The sequence below is a fragment of the Erpetoichthys calabaricus genome, chromosome 4 (assembly GCF_900747795.2).
Source record: "Erpetoichthys calabaricus chromosome 4, fErpCal1.3, whole genome shotgun sequence".
NCBI lineage: Eukaryota > Metazoa > Chordata > Cladistia > Polypteriformes > Polypteridae > Erpetoichthys > Erpetoichthys calabaricus.
In genome coordinates this window covers 220996872-221009251 of record NC_041397.2, presented here as the reverse complement: position 1 = coordinate 221009251, position 12380 = coordinate 220996872, and the positions used below count along the sequence as shown (strand labels likewise).

At 39.1% G+C, this 12380-nt stretch overlaps 1 protein-coding gene across 1 annotated transcript in view; it reads left to right on the top strand.

The window, feature by feature from the left end:
* The window catches only part of prcp (prolylcarboxypeptidase (angiotensinase C)), a 47165-nt gene that overhangs the window by 8360 nt on the left and 26425 nt on the right, over positions 1–12380 (top strand). The window contains exon 2 of the mRNA XM_028800311.2: positions 11919–12059. Coding sequence (XP_028656144.1) covers positions 11919–12059 — 141 coding nt within the window. The remainder of the gene's footprint in view (positions 1–11918; positions 12060–12380) is intronic.

Genomic DNA, 12380 nt, shown 5'->3' with positions numbered 1-12380 from the left:
AGTCAGGTGTATGATCAACCAATTATACCAAACAGGTGCTAATGAACATCAATGTCACACGTAGGTTGAAACACAGTCATTAATTGAAACAGAAACAGCTGTGTAGGAGGCTTAAAACTAGGAACAGCCAAACTCTGCTACCAAGGTGAGGTTGTGGAAGACAGTTTCATGTCATGGCAAGATTGAGCACAGCAACAAGACACAAGGTAGTTATACTGCATCAGCAAGGTCTCTCCCAGACAAAGATTTCAAAGCAGACTGGGGTTTCAAGATGTGCTGTTCAAGCTCTTTTGAAGAAGCACAAAGAAACGGGCAACGTTGAGGATCGTAGACGCAGTGGTCGGCCAAGGAAACTTAGTGCAGCAGATGAAAGACACATCAAGCTTATTACCCTTCGAAATCAGAAGATGTCTAGCAGTGCCATCAGCTCAGAACTGGCAGATACCAGTGGGACCCAGGTACACCCATCTACTGTCCTGAGAAGTCTGGCCAGAAGTGGTCTTCATGGAACAGTTGCAGCCAAAAAGCCATACCTTCGACGTGGAAACAAGGCCAAGCGACTCAAGTATGCATGAAAACATAGGAACTGGGGTGCAGAAAAATGGCAGCAGGTGCTCTGGACTGATGAGTCAAAATTTGAAATATTTGGCTGTAGCAGAAGGCAGTATGTTTGTCGAAGGGCTGGAGAGCGGTACAATAATGAGTGTCTGCAGGCAACAGTGAAGCATGGTGGAGGTTCCTTGAACATTTGGGGCTGCATTTCTGCAAATGGAGTTGGAGATTTGGTCAGGATTAATGGTGTTCTCAATGCTGAGAAATACAGGCAGATACTTATCCATCATGCAGTACCATCAGGGAGGCGTATGATTGGCCCCAAATTTATTCTGCAGCAGGACAACGACCCCAAACATACAGCCAAAGTCATTAAGGACTATCTTCAGCGTAAAGAAGAACAATAAGTCCTGGAAGTGATGGCATGGCCCCCACAGAGCCCTGATCTCAACATCATCGAGTGTGTCTGGGATTACATGAAGAGATAGAAGGATGTGAGGAAACCTACATCCACAGAAGATCTGTGGTTAGTTCTCCAAGATGTTTGGAACAACCTACCAGCCGAGTTCCTTCAAAAACAATGTGCATGTGTACCTAGAAGAATTGATGCTGTTTTGAAGGCAAAGGGTGGTCACACCAAATATTGATTTGATTTAGATTTCTCTTTTGTTCATTCACTGCATTTTGTTGATTGATGAAAATAAATGATTAACACTTCCATTTTTGAAAGCATTCTTTATTTACAGCATTTTTTCACACCTGCCTAAAACTTTTGCACAGTACTGTATGTCTTGTCACATGGACCTTACTGAAGATTTAAGAGCTTATATGCCCAGGAACAGCATTTTCTTTCACTTCGTAGAATATTTCCTGGCACCCATACGTACAAGGGTTGATGCCTTATGTGTGGTATAAAATACACTGGATTGCCAGGATTAACCTCTGGTGAGAGGATGTCCACCTAGGTTTGTCTTGGGCCATTCCATAGGTTGCTCAGAGAGTACTCCATCTTGGAGAGTCTAGGGGAAGAAGAGGCCTGAGTGACCTTCCCTTCCCCGCCCTTCTGCCTTAAGGTACTAATACTTGGGCACCTCCTCCATCCTTCCTAAACAATGCTTTTTCTTACCGGATTTAATGAATGTATTTATTCTGACTAGTGAAACAGTACATGGCACGTAACACTTTGTGTCACACTGCATGCTGTAAATCAGGCACTGCAACATAATGTAGGCCTTCTGTATAGCTTAGAGTCCAGCTAATCGCTCATTTCACTGTGATGTGCTGTAGGGCACAAGATTAGACTCTGTAGTGTGCATTTATCTTTAAGTTTACTAGGGGGCTTCGCCCCCTGCTCGCTTCACTTGCCAACCCCCGTTTTAGTTTTTCCAGATACACACTTTTATGATTTTTTTTTTCTTTGAATTGTTGCTATTTCATTAGTTTAACTTTTATTTCTGAACTTCTGTAAAAACAATATTTGTAATCTTTCGAGTCCCAATGTGCTGAATCTTTTTAATGAGGTCAGTGAGACATGTGTTTAATGACTTTGTAGCATAATTCAGGATAGGTTTCTCTGTTTAGAATTTCAGCACAGACAAAGCGAACTACATCATCAGCAGTTAATAATTTTTTTTTGCAAAGTAACTAATAAATGCATGCGAGGTAAACTCCGTTTTTTGGAATTCTCTTGACTTAAACTTCAAAGCCTTACAATATTTACATACTTCTGACATATCACCTGTGTCAATATATTCGATCTCTATTCACCTTTTAGTTATTTCTCCGAGTAATAATTTCTCTTTCCTTGCACTAATGCGATGTTTACTTTCTTTGTTTTGACACTGTCATTTTTTTCTGCTTTCATATTCTGTATCTTGCTCTGCATAAGTTTCGCACCTACGTTTTTTTTGAGGCTTTTGAATTCCAGTTTTCATTATCTCTAACCTGCTCTGCATGTGTATAGCGCCAACGTCCAGATTGGATGTGCTTTTTTTACAATTCCACTTGTTCCGGGCTGATAATTACTTTCCTTATTTTCTGAATTTGCACCTAGATTATTCTTTTTCTTTTTTGTCTCTCCAACGCTTTTGAGTCTCTTTTCTCCACGTTGCTTTCTTCTTTGCTTAGTCGTCTACGTTTCTATATCTATAACATATTGTCCTTATACGCTTTATATGCGCTGAGAGCCCTGGATCTGTGTGTGCTCAAAGCCAAAACACGACTGAGTGTGTTGCTCCCCGTGCTCTTATTTGGTTGTAAGTAGGGCGTGTCTTGCAAGAATCTCATGTTCTACATCATCGCGAGATGGTCCTGGGTCAATCTCTTGGCACAAAGTCTCATGTTTAAGGTCCTCGCGAGACGCTTCATGGCTAATCTCTTTAGTCTCGTGGGTCTTTTAAGTGTCTTACGTGATCTTAACATGAAGATCATGTCTTGACGCCCTACTGTTTCTCTGCACAAATTTTTTTTTTAAAGTAAAGAGATTTATATTTTGTGTATGTAAGTAGGGCGGCACAGTCGCGCAGTGGTTGCGCTGCTGCTTCGCAGTTAGGAGACCCGGGTTCGCTTCCCGGGTCCTCCCTGCATGGAGTTTGCATGTGCTTCCCGTGTCTGCGTGGGTTTCCTCCGGGTAATCCGGTTTCCTCCCACAATCCAAAGACATGCAGGTTAGGTGCTTTGGCGATTCTAAATTGTTGTGTGTGTGCGCTCTGCCCGGGGTTTGTTTCCTGCCTTGCACCCTGTATTGGCTGGGATTGGCTCCAGCAGACCCCCGTGACCCTGTAGTTAGGATATAGCAGGTTGGATAATGGATAGATAGATGTATGTAACATATTAAGTTTAGGTGTTCATCAGATGGCTGCATAAACATCCCAAATCATCATCTTCTTTTTCCATAGCAAGCATGGGAGTGATGCTATATAAATAAAATGCATTATTATTATTATTAATATTATTATAGCTATTCCCATTTTTATATGGGGTCTCTATTTTTTGACTAGATTTCTTCAATAGAGGTTTTGCCATGATTTTTATGGCTGACCTTACTAAATCTTTTCATAGTTATTGTCATTAAGGATGTTTAATTGATTTTTATTTTCATATCATAGAAAAATAAAGGTTGATCATCACAAGAATTGAATCATTTCCATATTAAGGTACATCTAGTTGAATTAATATTAAGGTTCACAGTGATCAGGTAAATTAATTTAAGTCATGCTTTGACTTATGCACTTATTTGCATGTTTCATGTTGTATGTCACTTTTGGCCCATTTATGTATGTAAAACTGGACCAATCAGGAACTTGAAAAACCATACGGTTATGATTAACCTCTTGATTTGACCAGGCTATGTACAGTACATTAAATAAGTGTACTGTGTCCCTTAGTATGTAAAGTTAAATGAGTGACTTCTCCTAATTTCTGTTGTTTTGCATCATTAAGTGAGAGAATATCTACCATGTGAATTTCCCATTGGGATTAATAAAGTATCTATCTATCTATCTATCTATCTCATAATTTATGCTGAAAATTATATTTTTACATTTCTTTTCCTTCAAAGAAGCAGGCTTCAGACTTTCAGGTCATTCTATTAAAATAATAACAATACTTAATGTTGCCATAATCATTTCCTAGCTGTGATATTCATTAATTCATTGGGTATTAAATTTAGTTTTATCATGTTCACTATAAATTAATTTAATAGTTTTATCTTTTTTGTGTTGGTATGTAAATTAAAAAGTTGAATAGTTAAAAAAATGTAACAATGTTAAACATGCAATTTTGCAAATTATGAATGAATAGGGCATTTTGCTATGAATACCACTTGTAAAATGTTCCTAGAATTTTGGATTGTCCATTATTACCAGCAGTTATGCTGTAATAAATTAACTGTATTAAATGGTATTGATTAGCCACAAGATGGCAGCCTTTCCAGTTTAAAATTTTTGCAATTTTTACCTCAGTTCCATTTGCCCAGTGCTATTGTGAGAGACAGCTGCATGCAATTTATTATTACTAAAAATCTTTACACTCTTTAAACTCTTGCTAACATTAGTAAGAAGAAAATGGACTTTAGAAGTAAAATGAACAGTTGACTCTTCAGTAAATCAATTTTCTGATGAACTGGGTTAGATTCTCTTTCTTGATAACATCAAAGAGGGTGGCACAATTTTATCATAGTTAGCAATGTTGCTTTATCCCTCTAGGTGCCTGGGTTCAATTCCTAACTCATGCACTGACTACAGTATGTTATATGGTGTTCATTCTTCCAGTGTCTGCCTGTGTTTTCTTCCAGTACTTACAATATTGTGTGCATTACTTCAATATCATATAAGTATAAGGTTAGTTTAAATTTCTAAAATAACTCAGTCTGAGTTACTGTGTGTGTGTGCATGGGAGTGTTTGCTTGTGATGGAGATGGACTGGTGTTCCTTCTAAAGCCGGTTCCTGCCATCTGTGCATTGGCTCTGGTTCCTCATGACCATTTATTCAAACAAGCTGACTCAGAATATAGAAGGAAGATTTATAACTGGCACATAATTGTTTATTAAACAATATATTATAAAGATGGGGTGAATTACATCTTTTAATGATGATCTCCTGTAAAGTAATACTGAAATTAATTAAAATGATAGATTTCACATCTTTAAGAATCTAGAGTGTTTTGCTATAGAGTGTCTTGTATAATCAGTAACTTATTTATTAATTTTTAATCGACTTAAGATTTTAAATTCAAGTTTGTTTTTGTGATTGTTAGTAAAACCTAAATCCACCCATCTTTTTTCTACTTGCTTAACCAAGTTCAAGTTTGAGAGGTGTTAAAGCCTATTTTGACTTCATTAAGCTCAAGACAAGAATCAGCAATCCCTGGATCATGTAACAGTCCATCACAGCGTTCAGTCAGTCATGATGGGCCCATATAGAGTTGGCCAGTGTAGAACCTTTGTGTTCAGACTGTTGGAGGAAAACCAGAATATTTGCAGAAATTCACACTGACATGGGAGAAATGTGCAAGGTATGCATATATAGTGACTGGACTGGGATTAAGAGTAAATCAATTGGAACTGTGAGGCAGCATCACTAATCTGTATCACTGCACCACCTTCTGCTAAATCTAAGAGATAAAGAAAATATACCTTTTGTTGATTGCTTGTGAATGCCTATTATTTTTTGGCTAAAAATCACAGTGTTTTTGCTTAAGTCGTCGACTTTCCATTTCAAAGCTAAATTTATATTCCACTTTTAATCCTTTCCTTTAAGAGACTAAATGATTTTCTGTTGTGTTTGAATTTTGTATGTATGTATTCGTTGCATAATGAATAAAAAAGTGAACCAGCTCCAGAGGTGGCTATTTAAGCCATGAAAATATCTCTTACTTTAGACAATAAGTAGAACTCGGATGTCCACTTTTTATAATTTCTAAATTTCAGTGTTTGGTGCTGATTAAAAATTTGCATCTAGCACTGGCCCTTACGAATCTGCTGTTACAGTCTTTGCAAAAGTAGATTGTAATGCCTTCAGCACTCAATTGTAAATACTGTATTGTTGGAGATTTCAGTGACAATTGTTTTTGTATTTTTTTACACATATTTTATATTTTTTTATCTTGCATTTACTTTTGTCTGTTAGCTTGATTGGTGCTGAATTCAAAGTAAACCAGTTGATTCTTTCACATTCAAGATAATTCAGATTGTTGATTGTGCACTTTCTATTCAGTGGTTCTAACAAATTATTCTGTTTTTAGCTTCAAGGTGCTTCTTTTTTATTTATGGATAATATTCTAGTCTTTTTGTTTGTTTAGACAAGTAGACTTCAAATGCTAACATCAAAAGAAAGGCAAAGGCAGCATAACACTTTACATTTACAGATGTTTTATGTGGGCACAGTCATATGCAACTGGAAACATTTGACCAATAAGAAATGCCAGGCTGTTATTTGGTTCAAGTAGTGTTGCTGCAAACTTTACAACATGCATTTCCAGAAGTGACATTCTATACATTTGCATCATTTTTCTTTTCAACTTAAAATCTGATTGCTGTATTTTACATCATATTTTCGTCAGCATGCCATTATTTATAAATGGCACTACAAATCTATAGTCAGTAATGAAGTATTTGTTATTAAAGTTCTGAATCCATATTTGAAACAATACTGCAACAAAGGGGCAAGTTAGCTTTTTGAAGTATTCTGATTTATACAGTATATTACATACTAGGGGGCTTCGCCCTCTGCTCGCTTCACTCGCCAACCCCCCCTGGCCTGCGCTACACACCAGCCACTTCACGTCTCTGCTGCTCACTTATGTGGTTTCACTTTCACCAAACAACAAATCTTTTAATTCTGGTGGATACGCCTCTTCATTAGGAAGAAACACTACTTTTCCCTGATGGCAACACGAATTAGACGATCTACAAGTCTCTGACTTAAAGTTTAAATCCGAACAATATATTCACTTTCTTTTCACTTTTCTGTTATTTCACCAAGTAATAATTTCCATTTGTTTGCGCTAATGTGATCTTTACTATCATTTTTTTGAGACTTTCGAATTTTAGTACTTTCATTATCTCTAACCTGCTCTGCATGTGTATCACGCCAACGTTTTTTAATTCTTTACAGCGTTCTACTTTGTCATCTACTCTTTGTCTTTTATTTCCAGCCCCGGGAATCGTTAAATCTCTTGGCACAAAGTCTCGTCTCACGGGACATGAAAGTATCAGTCTTAAAAAGTCACGTCTGTCCCAGGCTAAAATGTTTCGTCTCGTCCCAGGATTTTTATTATTAGAATACAGAGATACAACTGATGTAGACATCTGTTCAGTATTAAGATTGCAGAGACATTTGCGTACTCTTATTGTTTTTGTTGTAAAGCAACTACAGTATATGCAGCAATACTTTCTCTGTTTTTCTTGTATCAGTTAAATCAACCATTCCTGAATTAAAAAGTTTCTGAATGCCACATTCATTAGTATTCAATGCTTGTTTTTAATTGGTCAGTGTTTGGAAAAGTAGTAGTCTGTCTTGCAAGAATTTCAGCATTAATCTGTGGCTAATTCCTTTCTGTAAATACATGCAATGTTTCCTTACATGGCTGTCAATTAGGAAATTGCCATTTCTGTATGTTTATTTTCTGAGTCTCTGTTCTGTAATAATTAAGGTTTTATAAATATTTGAATTCCCTTCACTATTGTTTTGAACTTGTACACTGAAAGCAAAAATGAATCCTTGCAAAAAGCAGCACTGAGGGTAAGAGCCAGAACCAAGTATACAGTATTAACCTTGAACAGGTTTCCTAAATAATAGAATTGTCTACCAAAATAAATTGTAGAGTTTTGAACAGGTTGTCAGTCTTTGGAACTGGTTTGAAAAGTATTAATAGGACATTCATCCATTAACATTTTTACAATGAATTATGAATATAATGTAAAATCAAACCAAACTGATAAAATGCTAGTTATTCCTTGCAAAGGAAGTCTGAACACTTAACAGCCCACTGTTCATTCTGTCTCACCCAATTGCTGTCTTCACACACCACAATCATGAACTGAGGAGAAGTTGAAAAATCATGCCTACCAGTGGTATTTTTTTAAAGCATGACATAAAATGTTTTAAAAAAAGTTTTGTGTAATGAAATTCAAAAAATCCTTTTTCAAAACTCTGTTATATATTTATAAAACTATAATGTGACACACTAATGTAGCCTAAATAATACAACTTCATATAGGAAAAGTTGAATTTCAGTGTTGAGTACAGCATGCTTTTAGTTTGTGAGAGTTGTCTCATGGATAGCAGCAAAAAAGGCTCTAAACAGAGAAAAAATAAAAAGAAGCCCCTTATTATCTCCAGCATTCTGCACGATTCAGAGATGAAGTCTTCATTGTAAACCTTCAGCTGTGGCATTTCTTTGTGAAGTTATTTTAGATTTTAAGTTTAAAACAGAGACAGTACATCAGAACTGAAGAGCACTCAATAAGCACTGATATTTAATGAAAGGATATCACAGAGCTCTGCTAAACTGGAACTAATTTGGCATCTCCAAAGCTGGCACTGGCATTAATACAAATTGCTGCTAATTATCTGTGCCTGCAACTAAAAGGGTTGTCTGTCCCAAGCTCTGTAGTGGCATGAAGCCAGATTCCTTATGTGTTAAGAAGTATTTGATTCGTCTCTAGCAGGTGTCTTATCTTGTACACGAAATTGCCATTTTCTCAATCAGCCTCTTGTTAATTTTAAGAGACACAGAGAGCAAGAGAAGTAATTATAATGTATAGCCACTTGTATTCGATGTGTAAGCAGTGGTAAGTTAATTTGGGCCAAAAGTAGCCTTTTTTCCTAACTTACATTTTAATTGTAATGCTCAAGAAACTGAAATTTTGTCTCAGGAAGTGAATGACTACCAATAATGGGATGACAAAGATAAATTCATTTAGCCTGTAAATGTATTTTGATAAGATGAAACTATTCAAACCTATCCATGGTCACACCTGCTTAATACTGAAACCTGTTCTGGTAGCATCAGACGCAAGACAAGAAACTATCCTGGACTTTAGGATGAGCTGCCTTTCCACAACAGGGCATGCATTCACGTACACCCACAACTTGTTCAAACTGAGTAAAGGAGTAATGAGGGAGTACCTACAGAAAAAACCATGCAGACATAGGGAAAGTATGCCAGCTTCAGACAGACTGCACAAAAGCTGGGGTTTACTCCCAGGTCTCTTTGTTTGAATACATAATTACTGCTGAAGTCATAGTGGCAGTCCGTGGCACCCAGTCCTCAGTAAATTAATAAATGGCTAAACTGAAATAACTTTGTCAGGTATTTCATGTTTAAGCTGATAGTTCCTACTGTGGCATCATGTCCCTGTCCTTGGGCAACAGGACCAAAACTATCTAGACTGTGTGACTGAGACTAAGAGTCACTTGAAAGACAAAGCAGTTATACATGACATGACTTTTTTTTCTGAATTAAAAGAATGCATAGGGTATTGGACGACATGCAAGAATAACAGCAAAATTCATGATTATTTTTTAGTGCAGTTGATTCTGTTCATCTCTGTGAAATAGGCACCTGATTTCATATGCTTATTCTGTTCTCCTGTAAGTGTGTTGTTAACTTATTGAAACAATGTGCAGTTGCTGAAACTAGTATACTTACTCAACATTTTAATAATTCCTAAACATTTTTTATGATTTCCTTAAAATAATATCTCAAACCACTTTCCTCAGGGAGGATCACAGTGGCAGTAGGATATTTAGGTCAGCCCAGAAGTTCCTGTCCCCAAATACAGATCCAGCTCTTCCTGCAGTATTCCCAGGTCTTTCAGACAAAGTTATATCTGTGTATATACACGACTTGACATTTTTTGTTTTACACATTAGCTGAATTTCTGTTTTATATCTGCTCTTGAAATTATGTTGTTCCTGGCTTTTATTTTAACCGTCTAGCTTAATTAGAAGCAAATTTCTGTTATTACATGAACTCAGTGTTTAAGTTGATGTCTTCTTTTGTTTAATTTCAGTATGGTCTGTAAAAGGCACTATATAGGAGCCTGACCCGACACACTCACACCGGAGGCACTTGTAAAAGCAAAGCACTTTTATTTTTCTTCACCTGTGGGGCACGTCTTCCCCATGACCCCCACAGGCACAACACAGTCCCACAAGTAGACAAACACAAGCACTCTTCTCTGGCACCAATACTCCTCCTCCAAGCTTCGTCCTCCTCCTCCTCCTCCTCCCAACTCTGGCCATTGAGTGGTGGCTGCTGGCCACTTTTATAGTCCACCTGGCCTATATACTGCCCATACGGGCTCAGGTGTCCCAGCTGCAGCACCCCCTGGTGGCGCCTGCGGGACCCAACATGGCTGCACCCAACTCCAATTCCCATGGAGCCCTGCAGGAAACCAAGGCACCGCTCCAACCCTGGGAGGCGGCCATCTAGCGTCCAGGGGGAGGTATTGCACAGACCATGGCTGGTCCCCCTGAACATATAACGATAGGGCGTCCCGGCCGGGCATGGACCCAGGCCTCCACCACATTGTCCCTCTCTCAGGGGCTCAGCGGCACGCCCCGTGAGGGCTGGTCTTCTGCAGGACAGGGAGCGGCGTCATCCAATTCGTGGGCCTGTTCTGTGGAAACATAACTGATAGATCAGGAGGAGTTGTCTGCAACGTCCACGTCCTCTGGACGTCCTCCAGGGACAACCCCTCCAGCTGTGACCACAGTGGCCGCATTTGTAGCAACGCTGCTGCCCTGCACACTCCTCTGCCGCACTGTCAGTCATTCAGCCTTTTCACTCCGGTACAGGCATCACTCACCTGTACCGCCGCATCACACCATCTGGGGAATCCAGCCTCACATCGTGCCGCTTCAGCCAACTCAGAATGGCGCCGACCTTCATCTCTAGACTCTCCAGCGTCTCCTGTAGTAATCCCAGGAGCTGGAATAAGGTCTGTACGGGGTGGAGGACATCCTCCAGGTCCAATACAGCCGAAAAAAGGTCAGTTTCTTTTGTCGGCAGGGTGCCAACACACATCCCCCACCCCCTTACCTGCTACAGGCAGGCTTCCCTGCTCCTCCGCAGGGAACACCGCGCCGGGGAGTTTGTCCGGGCTCTCGTCCTCCGACCGATGTCCAGGGCCGAAGGAAAGATTCAGGTCAGCCTTACTCTCCTCAGAGCTCGCGCCGCTGTCACACCACAGACACACGTCCTCGGCCCACCAATGGGTATTCCGCCCCTTGGCGCCTAGGAGGTAGGCAGATGAAAAAAATGGAAAGAAATTCCCGATGCCCATCACCCCTGGGCCCGTCACCTACCTCCTGCTGCAACCTGTGGTGCTGGCCTCTGAGTCCGCCTGGATTTTCTCTTCCCCATTAGCGTGGCATCCTTTGAAGCTTCCTGGTAGTCCTTCTGCTGCCCCTGCCACATGTGCGCGCTTTGGTGCGCTGTCTCGGGGGCGCGCTCTATGCGCTGCTGTGCTGGGCGCATGCCTCACGCTGCTGTGCTGGGTTGTTACACAAAGTTAATGATGGGTCCCTGCCTTGAACTAGGCAGAGAGTCCCATCTGGGATGCCAGTGTAAAAGGCGCTATATAGGTGCCTGACCCGACACAGACTCACACCGGAGGCACTTTTTCTTTGAAAAATTTAAGAGAGGATGTAAAGTCTCTCAGCATTTAACCCTATTGTGATGTAAAATTATCACTCAGTTCTACCATGTGTGAAATGTATTGAAGTATGCTTTTTGCCAATTGTTAAGTATATACTTTAGGTTCCATACTTCCCTTTTTAGGAAAACTTACAGTTCCTAAACATACAAACACATGTACTGATAGACCTTTTTTATACTTTGTGTTTCATTTTTTTAGATTGATCACTTTGGTTTTGCTGAAGACTCAACTTTTAAACAGAGATACCTTGTGGCTGATTATCACTGGCATTATGCTGGAGGCCCCATTCTCTTTTATACTGGAAATGAAGGAGATATTACTTGGTTCTGCAATAACACGGTAATTGCCTCTTTTTTAGTATAATGGGAATGATAATCAAAATATGTTTAATCAAATTATCATTTTTTATTTTAATGAGATGCAAAGAGTCATTTAAAATTGCAATGCTCTTGATAGACATATATCATATTTTTCTAAGCCATGGCCAACAGTTCACCAATGCATTGCATTAACAACAATTGTACTACGTCTGAAAGTATGATTTACAAGTTTTATTATTATGTAATAATAAAGACATAAGTATATATGAGTATATGAGTAAGGTAATGAGTATACCTTCCTAGAAAGTTTTATTTTATAGTATGTCAAATGTATGTATGT